The following is a 13,654-nucleotide window of genomic DNA, read 5'->3' as shown; positions in this document are numbered from 1 at the left end:
GGTTTTGGAATCTACAAGGCTCAGTAAATGAATTCATTGCGAACGAGAAGGAGATATCAAATGAGATCGAGAAAGAGTTATGAAATGAGAAGAAGTTATGAAATGAGAAGGAGTTATGAAATGAGGAAAATATATGAAACGAGAAGGATATATGAATTGAGAGATAGATATGAAACGATGAGGATATATGAATTGAGATTCTTGGAGTTGGTCGTTTTTAAAAGCAAACTGATCAGAGCGTTTAGTAGTTGTTAAGTGTTAATGGCAATCAATTTTTCTACCTAAAACCAGAACAACCAAGACAGTAAATGTATCTACCTAAATTCCATTTAATCCCAACCTAAACAATGTCTAACACACATTAAAGGATTGGTACTTACCTGTTGACAGGTTTGATCCGCTTTGATGACACGTGATCCGTATCTTGCTGCTCCCAGCAAGACCTTTGTCCATTTCACTGGTATGTCTCTTCTCCTTTACTGTCTCCCACACAGCTAACCTTGTCATTTCAAATAAAAACCCAAGACTATAGTTTAATTACGAAACTTGGAACAGAGTTAAACAATAAAGATTTAATCAATTAAGTGTTTTGAATCAAAACCAGAGTCTACTCAAACTTCAAAATCAAGACAAAGAAAGAACCTTTAAGACATCAAATAATTAAACAGAGTAAAGCAATGACCTTTGTAATTGAACTATTGAAGAAGGGTGGTGACAATTTGGCGATTTGAGTCATCGGATTTGACAAGCAAAAAACGTGAGCCTCTGTTCATCATCGTCTCCATAGTCCCTTCGTCGCTGCTAATACCACAACTTCCCCCATCGATCTGAGATAAACAGAGTCAAATCTCATCATCGCAACAAAATTGGCAATAATAATCGAAGGAATCAAATTCACGGGAACAGAAAGCTTTAAGAAACCGACCTTCATGGTGATTGCATGCACGAGTCTGGAGGAGAACATCGACGAAAAAAAAAATGAATCAAACGACATCTCTGTTCGAGGTTTCGGCAGAATCAACGAGGAAGAGAGAGACCCGACGATGTGATTTCGACGAAATCGAACAAGAGAGAGTCATGATCGTCGACGAACAAACAGATCAAAGATCATCTCCCTCAGAGATTTTTGAAGAAGCGAAGGCGAAGAGATGTCGATGACATCGAAGATGAACCGAAAGAGAAAGAGAAAGAGACGACATTTATTTTCCGTAAAATGCACCACCCAATACGCTCCTGTCACGTATGGGGTTTTACCCAACTCTAAACTCTCTTAATTTGGCAGCGGTTCTTTCTAATAAAACCATTTTTGATTTAATTTTTTCACTTTTTTGGTTTAGAACCCCTTCCTCAACCGACTTATGGAGTTGGTCTTAGCTCTGTTTTAAGAGACGGTTCTAGTTTTTCTTAGTTAAAAGTTAAGAGACAGTTCTTATATTACGCTAAGAACTGCACCCTAAGAACCCTAAGAGACAGTTTTTGTATCATTTATATTACGCTAAGAGACGGTTCTTATATTACGCTAAGTATCTGAACATTAAAGAAATATTGAAAGTTGAGAAAGTTAGAAAAAGAAATTCAAAAACTGAATAAATAAATGATACAGGTTGCAGCAGGCGAACCCTTAAAAAACTTGAGATACTTTCTATCTATGTGGCACTTCATGATTTGCTCACTAAAACCTTATTCTGATTTATAATTTAATTATTAAATAAATTACATTAAAAACTAATATTTTTTATCAGATACTTACACTAGTATCTAAACCGTTGGATATGCTCTAATATTCTCGGTTTTCTTTTTGTGTTTCAAAAAAATTCTCGGTTTGTTTATTAAAATGTGGTTGAATTGCTAATTTTTGTTCTGCTTATTAACTGTATAACTGAACTGGTTGAATAGTCAATCTAATCATGTATTAGAAATGATGCAAGAAACGGTTAAGTATGAGTTTTTATATTTATTGTATAAACCGAACTGGTTGAATAGTCAATCTAATAATATATCAGAAATGATGACCAGTACTGGTTAAGTCCGATGTGTGATTTTGTTTAGTAAGAGCATCCACATTACTAAACCCCTCTTTGGGGTTCATAGGATTTTTTTAATATTTTTTAGGTGAGGTCATGAATAGTGTTGAACCTCTTAATATTGTGCTTCTGCATTAGTGAACCTGAGAAGGGGTTCACAGGAATTAAATAATATTTTTTTTAATTTTTTTTTGTTTTGAAATTATTTTGAAAACATGTATAAAATATTATGCAATAAATTTTTTAAATAAAATTTATTCATTACATTGATAATTGATAATTGATAATTGATGAACATACAAAGATTATTGATCGTTTCCAAATGTTTGCCATACATTTTCAACTAAATCAGCTTTCAAACGTTCATGTTTTCCTGAATCTCGAACTTCATTGCGCATGCCTAGCATGTTAGTGGAATGCAAACTTTCTCGCCTTGTGACCTTCGAACCTCTGCTCGACTCTCCTGACTCGAACTGAGAAGTATCAGTTAGACTGTATTTGCCTCGTTCGTTCTCCACAATCATATTGTGCAATATGATACAACATCTCATAATCTTCCCTAACGTTTCCTTGTCCCATAGTCGGCCTGGGTTTTTGACTATTGCAAACCTCGCTTGCAATACCCCAAAAGCTCGTTCGACATCTTTTCTGGTGGATTCTTGATGTTTAGCAAACAGCTCTGCTTTCTCACCTTGAGGAAGTGAGATAGATTGGATAAATGTCGACCATACGGTAAGTGTGGTTGTTGACCTGGAATTTAACTTTAGGTGCTCGACCTTTTATAATGTCATCAAAAACAGGAGACCGATCAAGAACATTGATATCGTTAAGGGTACCTGGCCATCCAAAAAATGCGTGCCATATCCAAAGATCTTCTGATGCCACAGCCTCTAAGACAATTGTCGGCTTTCCTGAACCTCGTGTGTACTGCCCTCTCCAAGCCGTTGGGCAGTTTTTCCACTCCCAATGCTGCCAATCATCCCGGGAAACCCGCGTGCCTCTCCAATATCGAGTAATCGTTGAAGATCTTCTGCCGTAGGTATTCTTAGATACTCATCACCAAAAAAGTGTATTATCCCATTAGTAAAATGTTCCAAACATAAAAGAGCAGTACTTTCACCGAGTCGGAGATATTCGTCATACGTATCTCCCGATTGACCATATGCGAGCATACGTATAGCTGCCGTACATTTTTGAAGTGGTGAGAGCCCCTTCCTTCCGTGAGCATTTACTCGGTGCTGAAAGTACGGAACACCTGTAGTTAGCCGCTCGACAATGCGAAGGAACAATGGTTTGTTCATTCTAAAACGCCGCCTAAACATGTCCGTTGTGTAAGTAGGATTTTCGTCAAAATAGTCGTTCCATAGTTGAATGTGGCCTTGTTCCCGATCTCTTTCGATATAATTCCGTTTCTTTGGGTTGGTGGCTTGTTCATCAAGTAGGGAGTTGAGGATATTATCAAATTCTTCGTCAAAATATTCTTCAAAAACTTCATCTACTCCATCGGATGATGAGGACGACATTATTTGGCTACATTTGATTTTAAGATAAAAAAGAAAAGTTCGATAAGAAAATATAAAATGGATTAAGAAAAAATGGAGATAGAACAATATATGAATGGGGTTTAAGAAAAAATGGAGATAGATGAATTGTTTTTTTTTTTAATAAATCAAATGGAGATAGAACAATAAATGTGGTTTAAGAAAAAATGTGGTATTTTCAAATGGAGATACAATTCCCATATATATTATAGTCTGATTAATTTAGAAACAAAGAGAGTGGAAAAAAAAAGTTAGACGACTGTGGCTGTCTGAAATTAAGCAAAGTGTGTGAGTGTGCTTACTAGAGAACAGATGCTGTCTGAAATGAATTACCAAATTCGAGATGTGGGCTTATGTGTGCTTCAGTGTTGTTGTGTGATTAATTACAGAGAAGAGATTGGAAAGATGGTTTTGTTCTGATTGTTTTGAGAGAATAGATCGAGATGAAGATGAGAGCAATGCATAAAATGAGAGATAGATTATATAGTGTCTTTCTCGACATCATCCGCGACAACTACATCATTAAAAAAAAAAACAAACGAGTTTCTCCCGTGACCTGAGCACATGTTTTCTCAGTAGTACAACCCGTGAGATGACCCATCAACCTCAGACTAAACCTTGTAGAACCCGTGACCTCCACAACCAACAACCTTCACCTGTAAAACGAGACAGAAGAATATAAGTTAAAGTCAAGTAATCAACAAAATCATCATGTAATGAACAAAGTTATCAAGTAATGAACAAAAGAATCAACTAATGAACTAAGAAAATCCTCAACTAAGCACAAGCAGTTGTCAAATTATCACCTAGAGCATCTCAGAAACGAGTTTCTCCTTAAGAGCCACCTCACTATCAGTTAGAGTTTCATGTTTCTTAGAGAGGAGACGATCTAGAATTTTTTGTTTGGCTAGGTTGCGTTTCAAGTCTAGAATGGTTTCTAGTCTTTTCAAAGGCTGCTTCATTCCCCTTTTTCTTGCGTTTGGCTGCTTTGCAAGCCTTAACACCAGGAGGCCTAGCCTCATCCGAGTCAGAGACTGACTCTGCAGCTTCCTTCCGTTTCTCCTTTGCACCATCTTTTGAGACAGAGTTGGATCTCCACTTTTGATCAAACCTCAACTCCCTCCAGCCGTGTTCAAGATTGAACTTCATCCCGTAGTCGTTGAAGAAGATGTCATGAGCAGACTTCATGACATCGTTCTCATTTTGGCCACTAGCTTGCTCCTTCAAAGCCGCCTCATAGCTTCCCACAAACTTACAAACCTGCTCATTAATCCTTCCCCACCTCTGCTTACACTGACTCCACTCTCTAGGAACAGCGCCAGTGAGCTGAGAGCTTGAATTAAAATAATCCTCTATTCTTTTCCAAAACGAACCTAACTTCTGCTGGTTACTAACTATGGGATCCTTGCTGGTGTTCAACCAGGCACTGATGAGGACAATGTCCTCTTGTGTTGTCCACTTTCTCCTCTCTACGGGTTTAGGAACACCTGAGGACCCTACATCTATGGTTTGAGTGGTTTGAGTGTTTTGAGTGTTTTGAGTGGTTTGAGTGCACTGGGAAGATAATAGGTTCACAAACCCGACAGAATTAAGAGAAAAGTGATCCATTGTGGTTTCAGGTTTTTGGGTGTTTTCACAAGAGCGTGGTGAGTTAGAGTGATTTGTAAAAGTTGGTTTGTGTTTACAATGGTTGTTTTCAGTATCTATAAAAAGGATTTACTTCCTTTGTGTCTCTAACTACCAAACATTCATTAGCCTTAATTACAGATGAAGTAGTTCACAAAATGTATTCATTACACATCAAATCAATATTTTTAATGACCATTCATCACAACAACCAACCAACACCCATTTAAATTAACCTAGGTGAGTTCATAGTTATAATCTAGTACAGATACTACTCTACATATTAAATGAACCTAGATGAGTTCCTAGTTAAGTTTCAGTTCAACTACAGCAACCAACACACCTATCAGTACACGGAAAGAACTACTTCGGTTTAGTTTCTGTGTTTACCTGTTTGGATTTCACTCGAAACACACCCTCTCCAGAGCAGCCACCTGCACTGTGAGGTTATACACGTCACCAGTGAGCTTATCAAGCAGCAAACTCAGCCTTTTAACTTGTGCCTGCACAAGAAAAAAAGAAACGTTGTAAATGACTTTTTAAAAACCTAAATTAAAAAAAAAAATCAACTCTTAGACAAAGTGACAAACCTCGACACTCTCAACCAGCATTGGCACCGACTTGATCACCTCATCAGCCTCCTCCACACGCTTACGCAGCATTTCGATCTCCTCCTCCACACCACAAACCCAAGGCTGACGATAATGTAACCCATCAGCCTTGGTTAAACAATAAACACATCAGACAACACATTCCAAATATTGAACTAAAGCACAGGTTTGTATCTAATAATTCAACTGGGTAACAGGGTTTGTATCTAACCTCGTAGTTTACACAGCTGAAGAAGCGTTTCCCTGGCTGAGTGTCGAACTCATCATTCACTCGAACCTCGTGTATCATTCTCCCACCACAAGCGCATCTTTTGGGCATCCCATGTTCCGAATCGGAAACGTATCTCAGGAGGTTTATGTGCTCCAGTTTCCTCTTACAATCTGTTCTCTCATCTGCGGGATCCATCTAAAGCACAAAACAAGAATTGATTAGCACAAAAAAACTGTAAAATACGATCATACCAACCGTCTATCCAACCCAGTTTAATATATCAAACCACAAATCGAAACCCCCAAATTTTTTTTTAACCCTAATTCGAAAACCCCTATTCGATTTTCAATCCGCAAATCTCGGACCATTAATCGATAAATAGAACCCGTAGACGAGGTTATACAACCCTAGATTCAAACACATCTCGATTTCGAACCCTAACCCGAGATCATAAAATCTTTTGACAATTCACAATGGCGATATCGACAACAGAAGACTAATATCTAAACGTCAATCGACTCGGAACTCACCTCTGGTCGTGGAGGAGACAATCCGGCGCCGAATCGATCGAGAAAAGGGGAGAAAATGGGTGAGAGCTCGGCGTCGCAAATGAAATCGCCACACAGAGCAAATCCTAGCTTTCTCGCAAAAATGAGAGAAATGATTCTCTCTCCGCGTTCAAGCGCGTGACCTCTACTCCCCTTCACCAATCAGAATGCGACACCTGTGCTGAACCCGTTTCGGACGGGATCACAGGTAAGAGGCGGTTCGCCAAATTAAACCCAATTTCTCATTTATTTTTATCCAAAAGGCCTTAAAACCTGAGCCCATGAACCTGTTTAAAACCCTCAATGGGGTTGCTCTAACTGTATAAACCGAACAGGTTGAAGAGTCAATCTAATCATGTATTAGAAATACATATACCAAAGTTGATGGTTATAACCGGTTAAGTCCGATTTTTTGTTTGTTTGTTAACTGTTTAATATATAGTGTGAATTGTGATTCATTAATTATGCCAAAAAATTTCGGTTAAATGATCTGAACTTATAGGTTCAAGTAGTTATTATAGTCGATAATAAACGAGGTGATTTAGTAAGTTACAAAATTTTATTAAGAAATAAATGAAACATGACTTTCTACCGATAGTTCATGTTTTAAAAAAATTACACATGAAAAGAAATTGTGACTTTTATTTTAATATAGTAGACTAGATTTTGATATGTTCTTACAAAGTGCAAGATATCTATAATGGGTTAAGTTAAATAGAAGGGAGATATATTAGATATGAAGCAGAGCAGATGTTGAGTATCTATATTGTTTTGGGTCGACGGTTGTTTTGCCATTGCTTGAATGCCACGTTGATTTATAATAGATTTTTAGAATGATTTTGTTAGATTTTTAGAACGATTCTCTTTTTATATTATAGATTTATAGATTTATAAATGAAATAAATTAATTTTAATTTCTAATGATAATTTTATGATAATTAGAATTTAAATTAAACAATCTTTGGGAATAATTTCTTAAAAGATGCCAAAAAGATTTTGTTAGGTTTTTTAAATAATAATTTGTTCTTCAAATAAAAAATAAAGATATTGGAAAATATTATAATTATTAATTTTTAATTGATAAACTTTCTAAGAAATAATCAAGATAAAAATATCACACATAAAATAAGGCAAAACCGGTTAAGTCAGACTTTGTTCTATTTATTAACTATATAACCAAACTGGTTGAATAGTCAATCTAATCATGTATTAGAGCTTGATTGACAAAGCATTAGACCATTTCCAACCCACATCTATTTTTATCTCTATATTTTCTTCTAAAATAGAGAAACTCTATTATAGAGGTGAAAATGCTCCAATGTATGCCTCTATAATAGAGTTCCTCTATTTATAGAGGAAAATATAGAGATATGTTATTTTCACCTCTAAATATAGAGGCAAAAGTAACTTTCCTCTATATTTTTCTCTAAAATAGAGGAACTCTATTATAGAGGCATACATTGGAGCATTTTCACCTCTATAATAGAGATCTCTATTTTAGAGAAAATTATAGAGGTGTACATTGGAGATGCTCTTAGTATAAGCATTATGCTCATAATTATTCAATCAATAATTTTTAAGAAACATTTAGAATAACATTTAGATGATACAAATGCTCTTCAAATGTTTTCTATCCGATGCTTTCCTATGAAACTTTTAGTAGAGCACTTGAATTTAGAATAAATAAAATCTTTTAAATAATTTAATATAATTTATTTATTTTATCAAATAATTTCACAAAATTATATTTATATCCAAAACTATATTAAAGAATTGATAAAATATTTTCTTATTAAAAATAATATTTAAATATTTAAAATAAAATAAAATTTAAATCGTTTTTAAGAGAAATTTAAAAAATAAATTTATTTTCATTTAAAATATAATTAATATATAGTTCTTATATATATATAATTAAATATAATTAATTATTGTCAATAAAAATATAAAAGTACTATACATATATATTATTAATTTATAGATGAATCATTTACTGTTATACCAATCACTTTATTAATTGCATTTATGAGAACATTGTGATTCTACAGCATATTAATATTGTTTTGTCATCAGTTGTACCAATCGAGTCCTTAGAAATTATTTAAGAACCAGTTAAGTCTGATTTTTTTTATTTATTAAATAAATCGAACTGGCTAAATAGCCAATCTAATGATGTATTAGAGATGATTATCAGTACTGGTTAAGTCCAATGTGTGATTTTGTTTATTAACTTTATAAACCGAACAGGTTGAAGAATCAATCTAATCATCTACCAAGGTTGAAGGTCAGAACCGGTGAAGTCCAATTATTATTTTTTTAATCACCTGCTTAATTTCTCTATCTTGCACTTTCTCATATGTTAATAATCAATCTATTTTATTGCTTTGTTTAATTTTTTTCTACTTTTTGCTTAGCTTGAAACCAATAATTTATTGCATGATCTTCGATCAATGTAGATTCGATCCTTAAATACTACAGTGATCCTCTCATTCGAGAGTAGCTTAAAAAGTTAATTTGAATGTATTAAATTTGACGTCGTTGTCTGTTTGATTCACCATGGAATATGTATATAATTTAGTCTAATTATTTCTTTTTTTCCGTTTACTTATTACATTTTCTTGTGTTTCAGGTTCATCGGTCTAAATATTATTTAAACGCATGCCGAGATTTATGTGATGACTAATTCGTTATTCGTAAATCTTTTTTAAAATTATGGATGACTAAGAAATATTTCTTTTCTGTTTACTCTACACAAAAAATGTTTTTAGCCTATAATTTCCAGACTCTATTCACATACAATTTTTAACTTTATTATAATTATGAGGAATAATTATCATATCATTATAGAAAGATATGTCAATAACATAACTGTATACATAATTATATAAAACAATGTGTTATATTAATCAAATAAAAGGTTAAAATTCTAAAAATAATTTTTATTTAAACACCCAATAACAAAAAAAAAATACAAAAATATATGGTAACAAAATATATTTTTAATGTCGAGCATTAGTTTTAACCTTTGTGAGGGTTTATATTTTTATGGTACATGACCAATTGTATAAGGGTTTTTTTCGTATTACACATTTGTTGCCATATATAAGGGTTTATATTATTATTTAAACACCCAATAACAAAAAATACAAAAATATATTTTTATAAATTTTTGTTGCCATATACGTAGTTCTTTAAAATATGATTTAAAGTGGTTATCCCTTTAAAATAGGACTTTAAAATATATTCATTTAGATGCAGTTATATAACTCAGTTATATAAAAATTAGTTTTTTTAATTGGACATAACATTTTATCAATCGGTCATGTTACTGTTTTAATAGAATAGATAATAATCGAGTATAGTTGCAATTTTGTTTAATAATCAATATTATTAGTCTGCTTCTATTAAAACTCAATTAGCCATAAACCTAGATGTGGTTAAGAAAGCAGTATAAATTTATATGGCTCGTTGCAATCAGACGAAATGTAATAAATCAGTTGATTTAAAAAAAAAATCGAGGCCCATGGCCCTATTTTAAAATCATAAACCGACAAAAACTCATTTTTGTGTTGGAAGAAAACGTAACTTGCTTATTAATTACAAAGAGAACGTGTTATTGATTTAATTAAAGTAGATACTGTTATAAAAAAAAATCAGTTGGACATGATCAACCGGTCATGTTACTAATTTAATAATATTGATACGCTGCAAGTTCTTGTCATTTGTCATTTGTCAAGCAAGACACAACTAAATATGGTTTTATTTTATCTATTAAAGATAAACTAGTGCTTCCCAGTATATAATTGGTCAAATCTTCAAAATAGCACATTTCTAAGTTTATGTCACAAAAATAACCCTCAAAAACAAAAATGACCAAAATAACATTTTATCTTTTGAAAAATTTAATTTTTTTTTTTTCAAAATTTGAAATCTTATCTCAAAATCCCACTCCCCAACTCTAAACCCTAAAACCTAAACTCTAAACCCAAAACTCTAAACTCTAAACCTTAAACCCTAAATCCTAAACCTTAAATCCTAAACCCCACCCCTTAACTCTAAACCCTAAACCCTAAACCCCACTCCTAAACTCTAAACTTTAAACCCTAAACCCTAAATCCTAAACCACACCCCTTAACTCTAAACCCATTAATTTACCATTGGGGTATAAGTGTATATTTATCTCTTTTAATAAAACATTAAGTGTTATTTTGGTCATTTTTATTTTTACAGGCTATATTTGTGACAAAAACTTTTTTACTACTATCCTAGTCATTTTTTCTATTTTACTCTATGCAGTTCGACCAATTTTCTTTTTACATATGCAGTTCGACTAATTATATCATTTAATTTATTGTAAACATTCAACTTGTCGAGAAAGATGGCATGTTCGTCCTCTCTGTGTTTATAAAAACTGATCCATGCGATCCCCTAATTATCCATGCACACACTATCACGTTATTACCACATTTCTTGTACATCCCTCCTCATGCTTTCTTGCTTATTTTATAACGAAATATCATTTTTAATTCAATTATCAGACACAACGGTTCATCACGAAAGAATATCTACATACCAAATGTAGTAATAGCTAGTTTACTAGTATATGCTATATATTATTTCTTAATTGAAAGGGAAAATCCTGAGAGAATCCCTGAATATATGACTTAGCTGGCCACAATTGAAATAGTTCATAGATGCTAGTGCTGGTGTTATTGGCGCTGCTGGTAATGCAATATGTCTTACATTAGGCGCATCCACTGACTTGATCCGACAATTCCTCGCAATATGGTCTGATCGCCCACAAGAGTGAAACTTGACGCACTCTCTGAAATGGTAATGATGGCAACATGTGCAACTCAGGGGGCCTGACTGATCCAAATTCCTCATAATTGGCTCATAATTCTTTCTAGACTTAGGTTATTTTACCTTGATGAGCATATACTCCTCAGCTAGGCATGCTTCCTGAGTAGTAGCCTTCTCCATCAGATCACCCAAGCTGGGGTAATTTATCATGTTGCAAACCTCCACTCTCATATCCTTTAAGAACCTCTAGGTTCGATCCTCTTCATTCGTAACCTTTCCAGAAAATTTACGGAGTCGACTGAAATCCAATTTGTACTCCCTGGTAGACCTGGTGCCATGATTCACATCCTAAAATTTATTTATCCTTTTTCCATAAAATTTTGAGGAAATAACTTTATGTTGGAATATGTCGTGAAATCCGCAAAGGTCAATATGTAGGACCACATTGACCCTGTACAACTCCCTCCCACAAGACTAGGACATCAACACCCATGACTGCATATCCATATCCAGATGGAACTCTGTGGGACACCTACAAAATCGAAGTTCCGTTTCAGCTTTCTTCTCCAATTTTCTACAGTAGTGGCAACCACATGTCATCCAAAATGGTCCAAACCCATACCCTTCATGATGTAGCGGAAGCTTTACAAAATAGAACTAAAGATCCGTTGATTCTGAGAATACACGGAAAACTAGAATAATACAAAGATCTTATTTAGTCTAAGAATGCATAAGATCAATGTCTTCTTAAATTCGTTGGCATCCTCTCTGAATACAAAATCGATTGGCTCCACAATCATCACGTCTTCACCATATGTATCATAAATCGGAGGACCACTAATTTCTTTGTACTTTCCGTACAAGTCTTCTGTCGAACTAAACGGATAGATATTCGTAGGATGGTAAGGTCCTAGCAACATGGTAACTTGGAAACAAAATTGAACCTTGATTGAAAAATCAAAAGTGATGGCTCTGAATACCACTTGATGTAGCGGAAGCTTTATAAAATAGAACAAGAGATCCGTTGATTCTGAGAATACCCGGAAAACAAGAATAATACAAAGATCTTATTTAGTCTAAGAATGTCTAAGATCAATGTCTTCTTAAATTCGTTGAGAACACCTATGTTCTAGCCGAGAACAAAGAATAAAGAGAAATCTCTTAACTTTTATTAATCAAATTATAAACTGAATACAAACTTAAGCCTAGATAACTATATATAATAAAAACGTAAAACCCTAAAATAATAAAAGTAATGATCTAAATTTAATATAATTAATCAAATAAACAATAAGATATTTGGAAATATTCCAAATATTTATCTGTATCACTTCATCTGTCTTATCATATCCCAGTACATTGGTCCCTTTGTGGGTCTTGAAGTTGGTAGCGGTGGTGGTGGAAAAATGTGCTCTCATATAATAACCGGTAGGATGTTCTGCTGCAACCCACCATCACAACGTACATCTGTACCAACATAATCCTCATGATGAGTCATGTACCTCTCACGTTATCTCCTCAACTCCTTCAACAATGCAGCATGTCCAGCGACCTGCTCTGGTCCCTGAACCACAACCGGTGGGCCTGATGAGCCAGCTGAGTGGTGGTTTGCTAGGCCTTGCGATCGAGGAATCTGTTGAGCAATCTCTTGTGCTGTTATCCGTGCAGCCTCTTAGGCACAACATCCTTTGAATGTTTAAAATGGATAACCGAATATCCGGTAAAAATCATCATAAAGGTCAATGGTCCATGTCAACGTTTTACCATTAAATAATCATCGTAAAATAATGCCCGAGTCTTGTATGAAACTCATGGTCATGCTTTTTTCCAGCCAAGAACACCAAGAGGCCCATGTTAATGTTCTCTTACCAGTTCCCATATTCATACTATCGATAATCGAGGTTTCTATGTGGAAACCATACTATATCACATGTTCTTCCGTTATTATGCGAGTGTGACAGTCTATAATTGATTAATTAAATGATATAGAATATTATTTTACATTTTCTCATAGTTAGAGCTGTGTCACATATTCTTTCTTTTAAAATTATTTTCTCATTCTTGAATTTCAGATCACATTACAAATCCATGTTACTGTTTTTAAACTAGGGCTAGACAAAATATCTGTAAATTTTGATTCAATTTGTTATCCATTTCGATTCAAACCGAAAATCCGATATTCGTAACTCTACGAAGCAAAACAAATACTAATATGCAATATCTTCAAAAAACGAAACAAATTACAAATACTAATATTGTTAGGAACAAATATTCGATATGATCCGTTATA

The 13,654-nt window shown here is 34.0% G+C and overlaps 2 protein-coding genes across 2 annotated transcripts; both read right to left on the bottom strand.

The window, feature by feature from the left end:
* Positions 1 to 2,329: 2,329 nt before the first annotated feature.
* LOC125582199 lies at positions 2,330 to 3,547 on the bottom strand. The gene is made up of 3 exons (XM_048748769.1): positions 2,953 to 3,547; positions 2,716 to 2,860; positions 2,330 to 2,672 (listed from the first exon to the last, which is right to left on the bottom strand). The coding sequence occupies exons 1-3, from the start codon at positions 3,545 to 3,547 to the stop codon at positions 2,330 to 2,332; spliced, it is 1,083 nt and encodes a 360-aa protein (XP_048604726.1).
* An 891-nt stretch (positions 3,548 to 4,438) lies between these two features.
* Positions 4,439 to 5,173, bottom strand: LOC111205633 (glutathione S-transferase T3-like). The gene has a single exon (XM_022701757.2). The coding sequence runs from the start codon at positions 5,171 to 5,173 to the stop codon at positions 4,439 to 4,441; it is 735 nt and encodes a 244-aa protein (XP_022557478.2).
* Between the last annotated feature and the right edge of the window lie 8,481 nt (positions 5,174 to 13,654).

The sequence above is a fragment of the Brassica napus genome, chromosome C2 (assembly GCF_020379485.1).
Source record: "Brassica napus cultivar Da-Ae chromosome C2, Da-Ae, whole genome shotgun sequence".
NCBI classification, from domain to species: domain Eukaryota; kingdom Viridiplantae; phylum Streptophyta; class Magnoliopsida; order Brassicales; family Brassicaceae; genus Brassica; species Brassica napus.
This window is presented reverse-complemented; position numbering and strand designations above follow the sequence as displayed.